This window comes from Hypomesus transpacificus, chromosome 22, assembly GCF_021917145.1.
Source record: "Hypomesus transpacificus isolate Combined female chromosome 22, fHypTra1, whole genome shotgun sequence".
Lineage (NCBI taxonomy): Eukaryota > Metazoa > Chordata > Actinopteri > Osmeriformes > Osmeridae > Hypomesus > Hypomesus transpacificus.
This window is the reverse complement of record NC_061081.1, coordinates 452815-469218: the sequence shown is the minus strand read 5'-3', so window position 1 is coordinate 469218 and position 16404 is coordinate 452815. Positions and strand designations below refer to the sequence as shown.

General features: G+C 45.1%; 1 protein-coding gene across 1 annotated transcript; it reads right to left on the bottom strand.

Moving 5' to 3' along the window:
• Nucleotides 1-2885: 2885 nt before the first annotated feature.
• LOC124484632 (nephronectin) lies at nucleotides 2886-7574 on the bottom strand. The gene is made up of 7 exons (XM_047045624.1): nucleotides 7335-7574; nucleotides 6747-6862; nucleotides 6382-6474; nucleotides 6083-6205; nucleotides 5641-5760; nucleotides 4217-4351; nucleotides 2886-3750 (listed from the first exon to the last, which is right to left on the bottom strand). Exons 1-7 carry the CDS (start codon nucleotides 7430-7432, stop codon nucleotides 3551-3553), a joined length of 885 nt encoding a protein of 294 aa, XP_046901580.1. The 5' UTR covers nucleotides 7433-7574; the 3' UTR covers nucleotides 2886-3550.
• Nucleotides 7575-16404: the final 8830 nt, after the last annotated feature.

Here is a 16404-nt window from a genome sequence, read left to right as displayed (position 1 = left end):
CGGGTTGTTCCAGGTCAGAAATAGGTTCCTGCCCTCCTTCGACGATGGCCTAATTGCCATACAAAGGAGTAAAGAGCCGCGTTGGCGTCCAAGAGCAACCTCTCGTCCCAGCCACTTCCCTTAGCCCTCTCTCCAGTGGGCATTCCGATATAGATTAGCTGGAAATCTTTCCTTCTCTGTTCAAGGATAATCCCTTCAACAGGGGCCGCTAGGCTCGCATATTAGGAACGATTTAGGCACACTGTATTCCGGTCAGGTCAGGAACCTTCTTTCATGGCATGATTTGGGTGGTTCTGATGGCTTCACATTGTGGAAACGAAGCAGGGGAAGAAAGAGGGGAAGAAGAAAGGGCACGACTTCCACTGTGCAAACAGAGTTCAAAGTCGTCACATGGATGAGAACGATGAATTAGGGTCATTGGTAAAGGTCAGCAGGTCCTTAGAGAGTGAATGTATATGTGTGTGTGGGGTTGGGGTTGGAGGGCGAGAGACAGTGAACTTATTAAGATGTTTGAAGTCGGAGGGTTTCCACATCAGACATCAAGACTACCTACCACATAGCAGAACATCCATCAGGATTATATTAATATGAATGAGAGTTTCAACACAGAGGAATGCCAAAAGAGGGGGGAGATTGAGTGTGTGCACATGGTTCCCTTCTCTAGGGATCACAAAGAGATTAATACACACGTTTTTAAGGCCGACATTGTAGAACACAGGCATGATTACAAAGTCATGGTTAAAGGACATTGCCATTACTGACAACTCAAACTTCAACTCAAATAGGGGACAACGTGACAGGTGCCATGTTATGGTGGTAGGCTGTGTAAGCACAGAGTATCACGCCTGCTTTACCACAAACTAGGGCGGGGTACTGTAAATGAAAAGCAGATGAAATGAGGAGTTGAGGCAGCTTTCTATCAAGAGTTAGAATTTTTGTTGAACTCTTGGGATTGGACTGTATTTACTAATTTATTTCCCTTATTCATTCACCAAAACTATGTGCGTGTGACAGTGTATGTGTAAGACAAGAGAGAGAGAGAGAGAGAGAGAGAGAAAAGGAAAGAGAGAAGGAGAGAGAATGACTGGCTTATTTCAGTCTAAAGCCAATAGGACAGTGTGGGTAAGACAGGGATTTGTGTGGTTTTACAGTTCAGCGGCCGTGTCTGAAAGCGTGCTCTTTCAGCGATGTGGGTGGCAGGACTCCTTACTACCATCGCCCTGCATATTGTCGTTGGCTCTATGCACTTGTCAGCGTCATCGCTCACTTGCTCGGAAAATGTTAATATTGTTTTATAATGAAAGCCACAAGGGTCGTTTGAGTCCTCCCTCTGAGATAAAGAGAGAAAAACAACAAGTTGTTGTCATCACAAAAGGACAAATTGTATTTACATATTTATTGTTTTCTTTTCTTATAGCTCAGAGGGTAGTCCTGCAAATAGGTCCGGTTTCCTTGGCTACTCCACTATGAGATTCCTTATTGTGTCATATATGCAGAATACCAGGAAATAATAAGCGCAAGCAGAAAGAAACCTATTCCCAGCCAAATGATTCTCCTCTTTCTCTCTCCACCCCAACCCTTTGCCCTACCCATCTCTTGTTGTCCTTCATTTGTAGCCTTGCGCTTTGGCTTGAAATCGCATTATTTTTTTGGTAAATAAACCATTTTCTGGTAGCCATTATACATTTCTTGGTGTGAGGTCCTTTTTTTATAAAGGGGGCCTGGAGCCTTTTAACGAAAATGTTTTCTATTTGTGCTTTTGTAAGACACTTTCGACTGCTTTGAAAGAGAGAAACCAGGTTTTTCCTTGCGTTTCTGGGAATGAGGTCGGGGATTTTTTCTCCGCATTGTGGTTAAAGTTATTCGAAGAGGCTGCATTTTTTCCTGATTTACCCTTTTGTTCTCTGTAAGTAGTTCCAGGTCCCCCCACACACCCCCAAGGTGTGTGTATGTATGTCTGTGAATGTGTGTGTGTTGGTTTATGTGTGTGTATGCGCGCGTGGGTGCACGCACACTTGTGAGGGAAATGCAGAGGCCCCGATGTGACACCTGCTGTTGAGATGAATGGAGTCAGTGGCAGCTGCCTGTTCCCACTGCATACACACACACACACACACACACACACACACACACACACACCTTCATCCTAGGCCCAGAGCCACAGCCATCCCAACACTAGGGCCCTCGCGTAGCACTTAGCGCCCCATGCCAACATTTGCAGTCACTGCAGAATCCAAAGGAATGAAATAGAAAAACGACATCTGACTTTATTAACTCTTGCATGCTTTGGGTTCTATAAAGTTTCCTCCTGTATTATCTAGGATCACATCCAAATAATCGAATGTTTTGTATTCTAGAACCTCCAAACGGACAAAATCAGATTAGGGGTGCAATTTCGTCCTGTGTCGTACTAATCTTGGTTAGCACGTGCTTAAACTGCTAACCTTGCAAACTGCAGCAATGCTGATGGAAAAAAGCTATGTTGTGTTTTCCCCTTGTTGGTTTGTTTGGTCTGACCCGTCTGTGCTCTCTTGCTGTGTGGTCAGCTGTCTCATGTGTGATGTCCAGCGTCTGAGAATATCTGGTTTTAGCCAAACATCCTGGCAGAGCAGAGTAGGAGGGTAAAGGCTGAAAGTACAGGACAGGGTAACAAAACTGTCCTTTCATAACCACTGTGACAAACTACACACATACACACACACTTACATGAGCGTGAAAAATGCCAATTTACAACCAACAAATCTCTTTATTGACATAAATGAAAGATCACCTGAAATGCAGACTAATGTCTGCAATTTGGAATCAAAGGTTTCTCTTGGAAACAAATCCACTTTTCCATTCTTGTGAAATAGTGACTGTAAAAAAGATTCTTGATTACATCTCACACATGACGCTTAAAATAACTATATTTCTCCTTATCTTTCCACCAGAGGTCAGCCTTCTATTAACAAATATTGATAAAAATATTTATTTTTTAAGGAATAAACTGGTGCACAACATCTAAATTGGTTTTCTTTGGCTTTGACCCCCAGAACAAATTATAGCAAAGAACATAAAAACATAGATAAAATATTATTCGAGATACATCGTTAGCTGGAAATGTCAAAACAGTGAAAATTGTGTGACAGAGTTATTATCTGGGAACCTGAACAAGTCAAATTGTACGCTGTGACTTTTTGACCAGAAACACACGGAAAGACAAACTCGAGTGTGGTCGGTCATACAGTGTGAAATGAGTGGCTCGACATACATTAAACAACATGACTGCTAATGGTACCATATATCTACACCCTTGTTGACTGGTTGTTGAGGGGGACCAATGACAGGCTTAGTGACCCCACTTTCCAGTTGTATGGCGAATTCTTAACATTACTATGCCTACATTATATTGCCAGAACAAGTGAGAATTAAAAAAAAAATTTTCCCAATGCCTCCTGAATTTTCCTTTGAAGTCCTGATCCCTCACATTTACAAACATCGGCACATTTATCCTCTCAACCCAAAATGGACACTAACTGTTGCTTTGGAATTGGTGTTATCAGAGTCATCCTCACCCCAAAGGTTGTGTGGATTTTGTTCTTTTGGAGAGCTTGTATTTGAAGTACATGGTAGACTTTGACAGAGTGTGCCAGCAGGTGAGCCCATTGCCTGCATACTCCTCCGCACACTGGCAGATGTACGAGCCGTCTGTGTTGACGCACCGGGCGTTCCGGCTGCACCGGTGACTACCGCTCACACACTCGTTGTGGTCTAGACAGGAGCGAAGAAAGAACAGGTGAGAGGAGAATATCACATTTAAATGTGAACACATCTAGGTTTGAGGCCCAGTCCTCTATGAGATGAGCCCAAACAAAAACTTTGGTTGATGGAGTCAACAGGGTTCCCTGGCTGCCAGAGGACTCATTCAGATGCTGCGTCTCTTGGACGGTTAATACACACGAGAGAAACATATGAGGGTGTGCGTTGATCCAGCCAGTCACTGACAGGTCTGACACAAAACAGAGCAGAGGGCTGTGGTTTTGGCTGAAAAAAAGTATCTCTCCTCACAGCTGTAACCCCCCCCCCACCCCCCACGCACACACATGCTCAGCACCACCACCACTACATCTGCATCTTTTTTAAACGAGAAACATGTGGCCAGGCTGCTTAGAGATGCTGGCAGAGGGAGGAACAATATTCATGTGTTTAAGTAGGTCAAACACACACACACACATACCTCGGCACTGCACAGAGTTGTGGAGCATCCCCAACACGAAGCCATCCCTGCACACACACGCAAAACTGCCGAAGGTGTTCTTACAGGTTCGCCGAGGTGGGCATACGTCAGAGAACTCCAAACACTCATTCACGTCTGAAAGATGAACACAACAACACCAGCGCACACTCTCAACATCTTAGAAAAACACTTGTGTAGAATACACAAGGAGGTGAAACAATGTCCAGGGAAGTGTGTGATCGACAATATCCCCCTCACCGTGCGCCTATATTGGACATGGAACACTAAACACACAAGCACACACACACACACAGTCATCCCTGAGACTTTTAAAGGAACGCATGGAAACATGTAGGGAGATCGCCGACAAGACAGAGGGTCATTTTTCCCCAGCTCAAAACAATCATTACCGTCACATCAAAAGGACAGAAAGAGAGAGACAAATGACTAGCTTGTCCCTGTTCTAAGCTCTTTGTACAGCAGCTTTGAAATGAACACCGCTGTTCAACTGAACAACTGAACTTTGCGTGGTGAGTTTGCACCATATCGGCCTCAAAGCAGCCCTCTCCCATTGTCAAAAGTGGTTCATTAGTTAATTGTTCTTGTTAACCTAAACCAGGACACCAGAGTTATGTAAAACCTATACTAAGCTTAACTATGACTGAGTATACACTTGAGAATGGCAAAACCTGTAGGTCTGCAGCACAAAAATAAGTCATACTTAACTGTGCTCACCCAATTGTCTGTTTTTGTTGTAGCGTGCTACCCCCACACACCCCTGAGTACAGTGGGACTCCTGTGGTGCTAATAGCACCTTAGGTAGCTAGGTCTTAATAACAGTGGTGATTTTACTGAGTCCCAGTGGACTTGGTCGTTCCCACACTATGTGAGAATGAGGCTATAACTACCACCAAAAAGAGAGGGGGGGGGGGGGGACCTGTGAGGACTGACTGGCATCGTTAAAACAGCTGGAGGCGTCTAGCTCTTTACGGCCAAGGGGGGACTTTAAGTAAGTGAGTGCTGCTGGTTAGCTGGGTGCTAAAGAGAGTATATAGGAGAGACTGAGGCGGGGTGGGGCTGTTTTCTTAGCAGAGGGGCTAATGGTTCTATGGTTTATCGTCAGAAGGCTAAACTTAGTGGGATGGCGTTGCTGGCCTCGGTGCAGTGTGTGTGTGTGTGGTTGTGTGGTTGGGACACAGCATGTCCTATAAGCAACGCATTGGAACCTGTCTTTCCTCTTCCACCTGTTCTCTAATTGAAGGATAAACACCAATCTGGCAACCTCTGACCATAGCATCCGCTTCATGGGCTGCTAACACAATAAGACTTTAATGATAGATAACAGAACAGAATAACAGTCTGTTGCCGTAAAAACTGGCCATAGCGATGGCGGGGCGAGGGTAGGGGTTACCGATGAAGCCTACCTTCACATGTCCTGTTGTCCTTGGCCAGGTGGAGGCCGGGGGGACACAGACAGTGCACTTCTCCCCCTGTTTCTATCTGGCAACCAAACTGACAACGACCAGAGACACACTCCAGCTCTCCTGTAACACACACACACATGGAGAATCTGGCTTGAAGCTGAGGAGAGACACAGACCATTGGAACACCCCCAGGGAACACATGCCACCATACGTCTGAACATTCTGGTATGTTCCATTCTGCGATGGATGCAAACGTCGGATACGTTTACGGAGGACTTGGCTCCGTGTTCCACGAAGCGGGAATATAGATGTGGAACATGTAGAATATATAATAATAATAATACATTTTATTTAAAGGCGCCTTTCTTGATACCACTGTGAACACTGTACAGGTTTGTCAACCGCGTGTCCCTTTTGGGCGAGCAGGTAGGTGTGTACCTACGGGTGCAGGTGTGTCCGTCTGTGTTGAGGGTGTAGCCGGGGTCACAGTAGCAGCGGTAGCTCCCTGGGAGGTTCATGCAGCGCTGGGAGCACGGCCGCACAGCCATGCCACACTCGTTCACATCTACAGAACGCACACACACACACACACACACACACACACAGGCAAACATTACACACACACACACACAGGTAAACATTACACACACACACACATCCATACATCCACACACACATTTACAGACATTATTTTTACTCTAATGGCAGGTTATGAGGGGTGAAAAGTAGAGGATGGTTTACCTTCTTCACATTGCTGCCCCATGTAACCAGCTATACAGCAGCACTTGTCTGGACCCACACACTCTCCCTTCACACATGGCTTTCCACACACCGCTGTTCAGGCAGATAGATTCACAGAAAAACAGACATGAATGGGGAAATAATTTAACAATAACTTACAAATAAGAGGGTTTAGAATACTTTTGCTTCATAAGTAAAAGTCAATAACTTTATTAATTGTCTCTAGACTTGTTTACTGCCCAAGTGCAAAGACCATTCTGAACTTCCTCTGTGAGGTGGCCTATGGACTCTTCTGCTAGGTATTGCTTTTGTTGCGAACAGATTCAATAGAACTGGATCATTGTTAAGCTTTCCAGGTGACTTACGCTGACAGAGTCCGTTAACATTCCTCCACCCCAAACAACATGCCATGGATCCCCCAAAGCTACAAACCCCTGGTCCAGACAGACCCCTGATACCTCCAGACTCGGTCCTCACAGCGCTTAGAAAAAGAAGAGAGACAAAAAAGTTATTAAGATGTTATTTGAACAATTCAAGGAATAGTTGAATCAGTAGGATAGTACCAGTTTACATTTTTTTGTGTGTATATTTTGCACTTGTTTTGGACAAGTGTAAAAATGTGCATACTCAGGTCTATACACAGGCCTTTGCTCTTTACTAACTAGTCAATTAAGTTGAATCAGCTGGGCTCGCGAGCAGAATTGAACTTAAATATGAGCCAAAAGATTTGAATGGAAAACCATTGTTAAGCCAGACATAACACGATTACAACCTAAAAAATGACGTTTATTTCACTTAGTTTGATTTAAATTGCGAATCCAGTCGGACTAAGATTTCTGGGACGTTAGTACTACTCACGTCAGTACTGCTCTAACGGACTCTCAAAATCATTCAATTACAATGGCCAAATGAAAAACTGTTTTTTAAATATGCCAAATCTGTATCGACCCTACCTTTCGTGCTGGTTAGCAAAGGACAGCGCAATGAAACGCATCGTGATGACCAATAACTGTTGACGCACTGAAAGGCTGCTCACAGTTGTAAATTCCATAGTTTAACGCAGTTTATGGATAACGTATACGTTAAATGACTACCACAGTAAGTGACTACATATTACTAAAATCCCATAACAATTTATTTTGTTGGTGTGCTTGTTTTAAGGAGTATTTCCCCAGGTCTCTAGCGCCAAAGCATGTCACTTAATTGTAGGGTCGAAAATACCTTTGAAATTGTTGTCAACAAACAGGGACACGCTACCAACCTATGCCGGTGGAGAGACATAGAGAGATAAGCAGAGTGAGAGAGCATATTTGAAACGTAGATATCATTTGTCAGGATTTGTTTCAAGGAGACCACAAGACATTAGGTTGCCTGAATCAAGCCAGATCCATGTTTAGTCCTTAATATGTCATGGGCAGCTTTGTGGAAATCAAAGTGTTAATTTGTAAAGGCTTATTTTGTGATTTTAAGGAGGGAAATGACTACTGGCAGGCTAAGAACCAATGCCTTTGAACTGGGAAGCTAAGCCCTTAACTATTTCCAGCAATGATCAGTCAGCAATCAGTTGTATTAGGCTCAAAGGCAGAGTTCATGCGTAATCGCCTGGTGGTCCACTCAATGGAGGAGCAAATGAAACACATGTGCGCACGCATGCAAACACATGGTTGTGCACATTCACACACGCATGCACACACACACGCATGTACACACATATACACACACACACACGCATGCACACCAAATGCACACAGACACACACGCACACACACAGGGGTCCTTTCTTTGTAAATTACCTTTGTGGATAATGGAAATTCTATCATTAGGTCAATGCCAAGTCATTCTTTTCCTCCCCTAAAAAACAGAGACATTTCTCACTCTTTAAAACAGGCCGAATATGATGCTTGTTTAACCAGTGAGCAGTGAACTCAGATCCTTATCAACACAGTAATTTGTCCAGTCCCAAAACAAGTGAAGACTCACTGGAAGTGGCACATACCTGGCAAGCCTTCCCTAGCTCCTTGTGCTAATTATGAGATTACTGCAGCGGTGAAATGGCCCCCGGGGCACCTCCGCCACACCACCGACCCACAATGCACTGCTTCGGGAACACATGGGAGGTATTTGAAACCGTCCCCTGGCATTCCCACAAGTCTGGGAGAATCAACCAGTCAATGGGATCAGTTTGAATTGAGGGCGGTTGGAAGGGATGATATGTGGTGTAGTAGATGGGGGGGGGGGGGGGGGGGGGGGAGAATGGAGGTGAGGATGGGGGGGGAGGCTTATAAGAGAACACTATACTGCCCCCCCCCCCCCCCCCCCCCCCCCCGAGCCCAGACCATATCATGGTGGTGTCTGATCTGCTTTGACTCCCTGCCAAGCCTCAGTTTCTCCATTGCCATGATGATATGGTGAAACACAATGCTGGCTGCCAAGAAAAGATCGTTTGGGGCCTGGGAGGTTGTGGTGGGGGTGGTGGTAAGAGGTGCAGGAAGAGAGGGGAAGGTATATCTTGGTGGTCTTGTTGATGCTGCAGTGTGTGTGGCAAGTGCAGTCTTTCTCTTTATATTTCTCTTTCTCTCTGGTCACCTATGCCCTATTCTCTCTCTCTCTCTCTCTCTCTCTCTCTCTCTCTCTCTCTCTCTCTCTCACACACACACACACACACACACACACGGTAACACACTGCAGAGAAGATTGCTCTCACTCAGATTATGCTCACAAAGTTTGGTGGTGAGAACAGATCCTTTGCAGGCCTCAGACCTTCCCTCGTCCCTCAAAGACCACATCTGATGCTCTGTGCTGTGGTGGTCTCTGAGTCTTCAACCTGGGGGGGCCGTGACCCCATAACCATAGACATATTGAATACCAGGTCTAGACAAGACAGATCAGATGCCTAGCGAAGATGAAAAAAACTCGAACAGTAGCATGTAATTGTGCACTTCATGTCTGGTAGAGGAAAAGGTACAGAAGAACCAGGGCAGTTGAGAAGCAGACAACATGAGATTTTTTGAAAGAGGGAATCTTCTCAAAGTTTCTGTGAAACCTTTTCTGGATACATCATGGGGCAGTTAGGATTGTTTGCTGGTCGGAAGCATCGAAAATCATGCACCTCTGTGGATGAGCCTGGGGGGGTGGGGGGACGGGGGACGGGGGAGACATGTGGACTGTGTCTGGTATGTCTCCCTCTGTCATGGCACGCCAAACTGTCAAAACATGCAACAGGTAGAGAGAACGTTACAACAACAATAAACGGTGTTGATATCTGTTGAGCAACAGTTCTTGGAAATAACATGGTAGTGTGTGAGTTGTGTCGAGGCCTAACCAGCTGATCCCCTTTTACAGGGATGAATGGGTTTAGGTTGAACATTTTGTTTCTTACTTACTTACTGCCATGTAACACAGCTTTACATTAGCAATATGAACATGTGTTTAGAAATTGTTCACCCTTGGCCCAAACTCTTTAGATTTGGAGGCACTTTGGTTCATCGCTACATCTCGTATTAGCAAGAGCCAGAGAGCCAGAGAACCAGAGAACCAGAGAACCAGAGAACCAGAGAACCAGAGAACCAGAGAGCCAGAGAGCCAGACAACCAGAGATGTCTCAGTGGACTTTGAAGTTGTCTCCCCAAGCAGAGCAGTGGGAAGGGACTGCCACCTTCTGTCTGCATGAGAAAAAGGACTTGCTTGCCTTGGGAAAAAGCTGGAAGGTGACGCAGAACATGACTTTCTCTAATTTTTCTCTAATCTTTTGTCAATTTAAATCAATACATAACTACTATCGTTGAAAGATATTTTTCTTGACAACTTAAAAAAGTTAGTGTGTATCTTCCTGCTAGCTATCACAACACCTTAAAACTGAATGGAGAGCTCATATATTATTTGCTGGTTGTCACAGCACACAACTGTACGACACAGACAGAAATATAAATGTATAAACATGTCTGTAACGCCGTGATTCACAGACCCAGGGACACAGACCCAGGGAAGGCTACAGTGCCACCCAGTTCTAATGTGTTTAGCAGCAGAGCCCAGACCACGTGACAGACAGGCAGGGGGTCAAAGTTCGCACCGGGGGGTGTTGTTGTGGGAGTTGCCTAGGTGTGAGGGGGTCAAAGGTGAGGGGGGTTCCGGGGTGAGGTCAACAGACAGGGCACCTGCAAGCAACTGATGAGAGGAACAAGGGGGAGCAGGGCATGAGAGGGGCTGTATGACAGATTGAGGGAGCGATGGTGGTCTCACCCCATCACTCACATTGTAGTCAGTCACCTGGATGTGGGTTTACCACAAAAACACACATGCATGCAAATACACACTTCACACGCGTTCACTCACAGGGACACACATACACACCTGCAAACCCTCAGAATCCTTCACAGGACACCACAAACAGTGTCTCATAGCTGTGCTTCTGTCTGCTAAATGTTCTCTCCCTCCATTGCCAGCACTGCCAGTTGGGCTTGTTTTGACTGGAAGGACATGATGTACACAGAGTCAGCAGGAAGAACATAGGGCTGCCATTGGACACAAAGCTTTAATTGAGAGAGAGAGAGAGAGAGAGAGAGAGAGAGAGAGAGAGAGAGAAGGGGGGGGGGCAGATTAGGATGCACTGGAACACACCACCACAGGCAGTTTCTGTACCAGATCAGGGATTAGGTTTTAGGTATTGAAATGGCAGTGCCACAGAACAACACCATGCGAAATGAGCTCTACAAAAGACTTCGAATTTGTGATTATTATGTCACACCAATGCATGACATTGGACCATGGAGGAGAGAGGACATAAGCAATATTCCATTTGGCTTCTGTTTCTGTGTGAATGTGCATGTGCATGCAAGTGTGTGAGTAGATACATGGTTTGTATATCAGTGGTGGTTTAGCAGTGATCCTACTCTTCCTTCCATGTGAAGACATGTCAGTTTTGAATGTGTGTGTGTGTATGTGGACCAGCAGGAAAGGCCATTCACTGCTGTCATTCAGCAGCACAACAGGAGCCCCATAAACACCTCATCCTCCAGTCCCAGAGAGCTTAGCAATGCACCCACACAGACACATCCACCAAAACAGGAAATAGTTTGCTTTCTCCACTGTCCCCATACACAGGTGCTTCTTGGGGGTAAGCTGTATTTTGATTGGCCGACGGGTTCATGTTGACACACCAGACACAACATGGAACATCCACTGTGACAGATTGATACCATTTCCACTGAAGACAGATGAGATACGGAGACATGGTTACCGTTGTGGGGCATGTTACACCAATCAACAGAGTTTTCAGGACGGTGGAAGGTTGAAGGTGTGTCTGTGTGTGACACAGAGAAAGTGAGAATGTGGTAGAGAGACAGATATGAGGGTGTGTACATGTATGCACCTGTGTGTGTGTTTGTGTGTGTGTGTAACATGCCCTCACACCAAGTGTGTCCTGGTGTGTGATAAGGTGGTTGGCAGGCACAGCGTGGCGTTGGCAGAAGCAGGCGGAGCCTCCACAGATAACAAGACGGCAGGCATCTGGCAGAGTTCTCTAGCCAACATGGACGGACAAACAGACACACGGGTGATGCAAGCCATGGCTTCACATCAGATAGGCACGGGTTGCCAGAACATGGGGGGAAAATAACCCAACCGAGGGTAGCACAGAACTCCAACTGTACTTTCTCACTCCCTTTTTTTTCACCTCGCTCTTTTGAGTGAGCCGGCCCTGCAGTCAAGTCAAAGTTTAAAGTGTTTGAACAGCAAATATGAGACGCAAGTGCAGGGAAAAGGCAAGCTGAGGCAATAAAGGAGGGTTTGCCCTCAAGTCTGGCAACTGGTCTGTTGTAACCTTTTTTGTACTGTACAAATGGATGGAGATGCTCAGAAGCTATAAAAAGAGCAGGAACAAAAGTTTGTTCCGTTCAGGAGGTTGGGCGTGTATATACTGTACACTGTCCACACCAGTGGACAACTGCTGACCTTTACTGGAACTATGCAGTGTCTTAGATGGGAACACACATACACAATGTTAACGGTGGGTCCACACTGCACCGCTACACTGTGGACTCTCCTGATGTAGGCTGTGATGAGCCATGCAGATTAAGAGAATAGGCAAACAAAGGGCTGTGCCAAGATTAGCCACAGTGTATACAGATTAATATAACTATACAAGCACGTAAGTGCTGCCGTAAACCATTTGCATAACTCTTTTTAATGTGTTTGGGAACATTTCTCCGGGTCGGTTTGAAAAGCTACTTTGACGTGGAAAGTTTTACCTAGGTGGTCCATTCCAGCTGACACTACTTGTTTACCTAGCCTGGCTGGAAATCACTGAGACAGGAAGCAGACAGAAAGGAGATGTGTCGTCCTTGACAGCCACCCATGCTCATACACACACACACGCACGTGCACGCACGCACGCACACACACAGGTATATACACACACACACATTCACACACAGGTATACACACACACACACATTCACACACAGGTGTACACACACGTGCACAAACACACATACATTCATGCACACAGTGGTGATAAGACACACAAAGACAGACAGACACACACAGCCCTGGGGGAGCCTGGCTGCTTCGCCCGTGTCTCCCCCAGCCGTGTGTGAGCTGACACGTCCGTCTCAATAAAACATTTACGGGCGCTGCAATAAAGAGCTCCTATCACACTCCTTCCTCTCCCTTCCCTTCCCCTCCTTCACCACACCCACCCTGTCCCCCCAAATCTCTTACCTGTCTCTCTCAGGTTATTCACACAAAAGAACACAACATCTTGGTTGGAGTAGGGGAGTTGTGCATGTGTTTATATGACAGATTGGACCCCAGTGGGAACCTTAATTGCATCATTTCATGGATGCGAATCAGTTCTGAAGCCTGGAGGCAGTAAACAGGCTCTGTATCCAGGACCAGGGAGAGAGGGAGGAAGGAGGAGAGGGAGAAAGGGATGAAGGTAGAAAGGGATAGAAATAGAGAAGAGGGAGGGTGGATTGTGGGGAGAGGTGTGAGAGAAAGAGATTAGGTAAGGGGGAGAGGGGGAAAGTTGCAGGATGGTGAGGGAGGATGGACAGAAACAGAGGAAAGAGATAAACCAAGACAGAAAGATGTGACTTAAAACGCTCATGACAGATAATGACATCATATACACACAGCAGGGGAAGAAAGAACTGCCAGGAAGAGATCAAGAGATGAGAGAAATTAAAATAAAAATTCATATAGAAAAATAAGTCTACTCAGACATGTTGAAACATTTACAAAAGACATTCACATTTCCACTCTTACTACACTGTGGTCAGTCATTTTTTGCCCCTAGTTTTGTTTTGATATGCGATAAGCACTGGATAAACGAGGCAAGGAGAAAAGACAGCAACCTTTGGCTGGAGAGCGTGTCTTCATCAGGGAGGTAGTATCAGACTTCAGCCTGCCTTGGTTGTACATTACACCAGTAGTCCTCCTAGACTCAGCCATAAGTAAACACATGATGTCATAGAACACACCACGCAATTAGGAGTGTGACAACACCAGATATATAACCAGGGATTGACACAAACACACACGCACACACACTCGTAAATGTTTACTTTGGTCAATTACAATGTTCTCACATCAATCAATTTAGCTGGGGCCATGTTTTAAGTCAAAGTCATACAAGAGACACAGGAGACTGTGTGTATATGTCTCAATCAGTATGGCCCATATGGCCCATGCAGCTTGGAGATGACACAATGTAACACATCATTCCCTCTGACATAAGCCTTTACGTTAGACACGTACGACTGGCCTCGCGGTGACTCATTGCGCCTTTGCTCTGCCATTGTAAAATGGAACCGTACAATTAGCTCACACGGAAACAATGAATCACGCGCCACGAGGCTGGCAACAAACATTTCTTTCAGGTGTCGAGGCAGGCCCGGAGCAGACGTCATTGCCGTCAAATCAAGAGTCGGGTGTAGTTACTGTAACTTACTCTATGGTCTGTGGAGCCACCTTTCAGTCTGCTTGTCAGTCAGTAAGTCAGGACTGTCTTCCAGACAGTCTGTCGTTCCTTTTTTCATGTTCTCTCTCTCTCTCCGTCTCTCATCATTCCTGTACATACAGTATACACAATACGAAATTAGCCCACTGTGGTCTCATTTGGCTGGATTTCAGTTTACATTGACACCGTCCTGAAAACATTTAAGCTTGTTAAGAGATTGTTGATTGGTCAACCACAACATTTTCTTGGAAAATAACTGAAACTGAGAGAAGTGAAAAAATATATTTTTTTAATCTAGCTGACTTGATTGTTTTTGTTGTTCTCTCTCCGTCTCCCCTCCTGCCACACCGTAAGTATTGGTTGGACGGACTATTTTCCTGGTGTACACAATAGTAGGCCTATAGCATGCACTTCCAGGCATCTTGGTCCTACAAATATTTAGTATACAGGGTCGCCATGCTTACTGAAAGTGCTGGGTTACATTGTTTATGAAAGATAGCCAGGCGTAGGACCGCTGGGAGGGGAAAAAGAAACCCGTTCCAAATGAAAAAGTCATGATTCATGCCACAGATAGTGTATAAAGCCAAATACTTTGAAGCACAATTGCCCAGTTCCACTTTACGCAATGTTGATTGGCTCCAAACAGTGCGCAGACAACTTAGTGTTGCGTTCCTCTAAATACGTCGAGAGCGCTGAGGTGGGTGGTCTCCACGTTCTCCTCGCACAGCAGCACCTTGATTGATATTTTCGCAAGGAAATGAACAATTCCGGCGACCAAGGAGGTTGCCTTAGTATGCCTGTGTGTGTGATGTGTAGAGATCCATTCATTTGGAATTGAAATGAAGGCTTTGTTCCTTCAATACAAAAGTATGAGGGTCTGTTTAGGAAATCATTCAGACTGTCCTTACACATTCACATATGAAACGTTCACACACATCCAAACTACTGAAAACTCACATCCACATATGTGAAATGCTGGCATAGACACATGTGAAACGCATTCACATGTGAAATGTTCACACGCATTCATACTAATGAAAACTTTTTTCGAAAATATTTTTTCAACCTTTCAAAACTTTTTTTCACGTAAAGTAAACGGAGAGGATAGGAGAGAGGAGGGAAGAGGATAACAAGAAGAGCAGAATACAACAGAGTACAGTAGAGTATAGTAGTCCTCATCAAGTACTCATCAAAGGGTCAAACCTTTTTTCGAAAATAATTCTTAAACCTTTAGGAACTTTTTTTTCATCATAGACAGTATAAGGAGAGGAGAGAGAAGGAGTGGGATGATGAGAACAGAGAACCCTATAACAGAGTAAAGCAGAGCAGAGTACAGTAGAGTCCTCATCAAGTACTCATCAATGATGCAAACCTTTTTTTCCCCAAAACTTTTTTTTCAACCTTTCAAAACCTTTTTTTTCATAACTTATTTTCAAAAATATTGTTTCAACCTTTCAAAACATTTTTCCGTCACACATGAAGTGAAAGGAGAAGATAGGTGGAACGCTGAGAGGAGAACAGAGAAACCTAGAGCAGAGTACATGCTCAAGGCTTCAGTACAGTAGAATACAGTAGTCCTCATCACTGGTGCCTCCCCCTGTGTTGTTACCTTGGCATGGTGGGGAGGCTTGTGTACTTCCATGACCCTAGAGGCTATACCGGCGGGGGTTATACCTCTGGCAGGTCTTACCAAGCCGAGCAGGTCCGACTAAAGGCAACACCTGGTCCTCCAGGTTGGGGGTTGGGCGTGGGGCTAACAACCCCACCCCATAAAACAATACCTGTTACAGATACACAAAAACATCAATGATGCAAACTTTTGTCAAATTGTTTTTTCAACTCTTACATGACAGATTCTTATCGATGTGATGAAATGGGATAAATAGGGGATTTTATTGTCAAAGCCATACCAATTTAGGTTATTGACAATGAATCACTTACTATATCAGAGTGGAATTGATTTTCGTTCTTTCCAGACGTTTCAAATATCAACATTCCTTCTCTCTCTGTACCCTCGGTCAACAGAAGAGACCACCCTTCCCAAACATACTTTTCCATTCAAGCGT

Coding starts and splice junctions, on each gene's coding strand:
- LOC124484632 (XM_047045624.1), bottom strand. CDS start 7,432: ATGGAATTTACAACTGTGAGCAGCCTTTCAGTGCGTCAACAGTTATTG. Junction 6,206..6,381: donor GGGGCAGCAATGTGAAGAAG/GTAAACCATCCT, acceptor TGCGTTCTGTAG/ATGTGAACGAGTGTGGCATG. Junction 4,352..5,640: donor GGACAACAGGACATGTGAAG/GTAGGCTTCATC, acceptor TTCATCTTTCAG/ACGTGAATGAGTGTTTGGAG.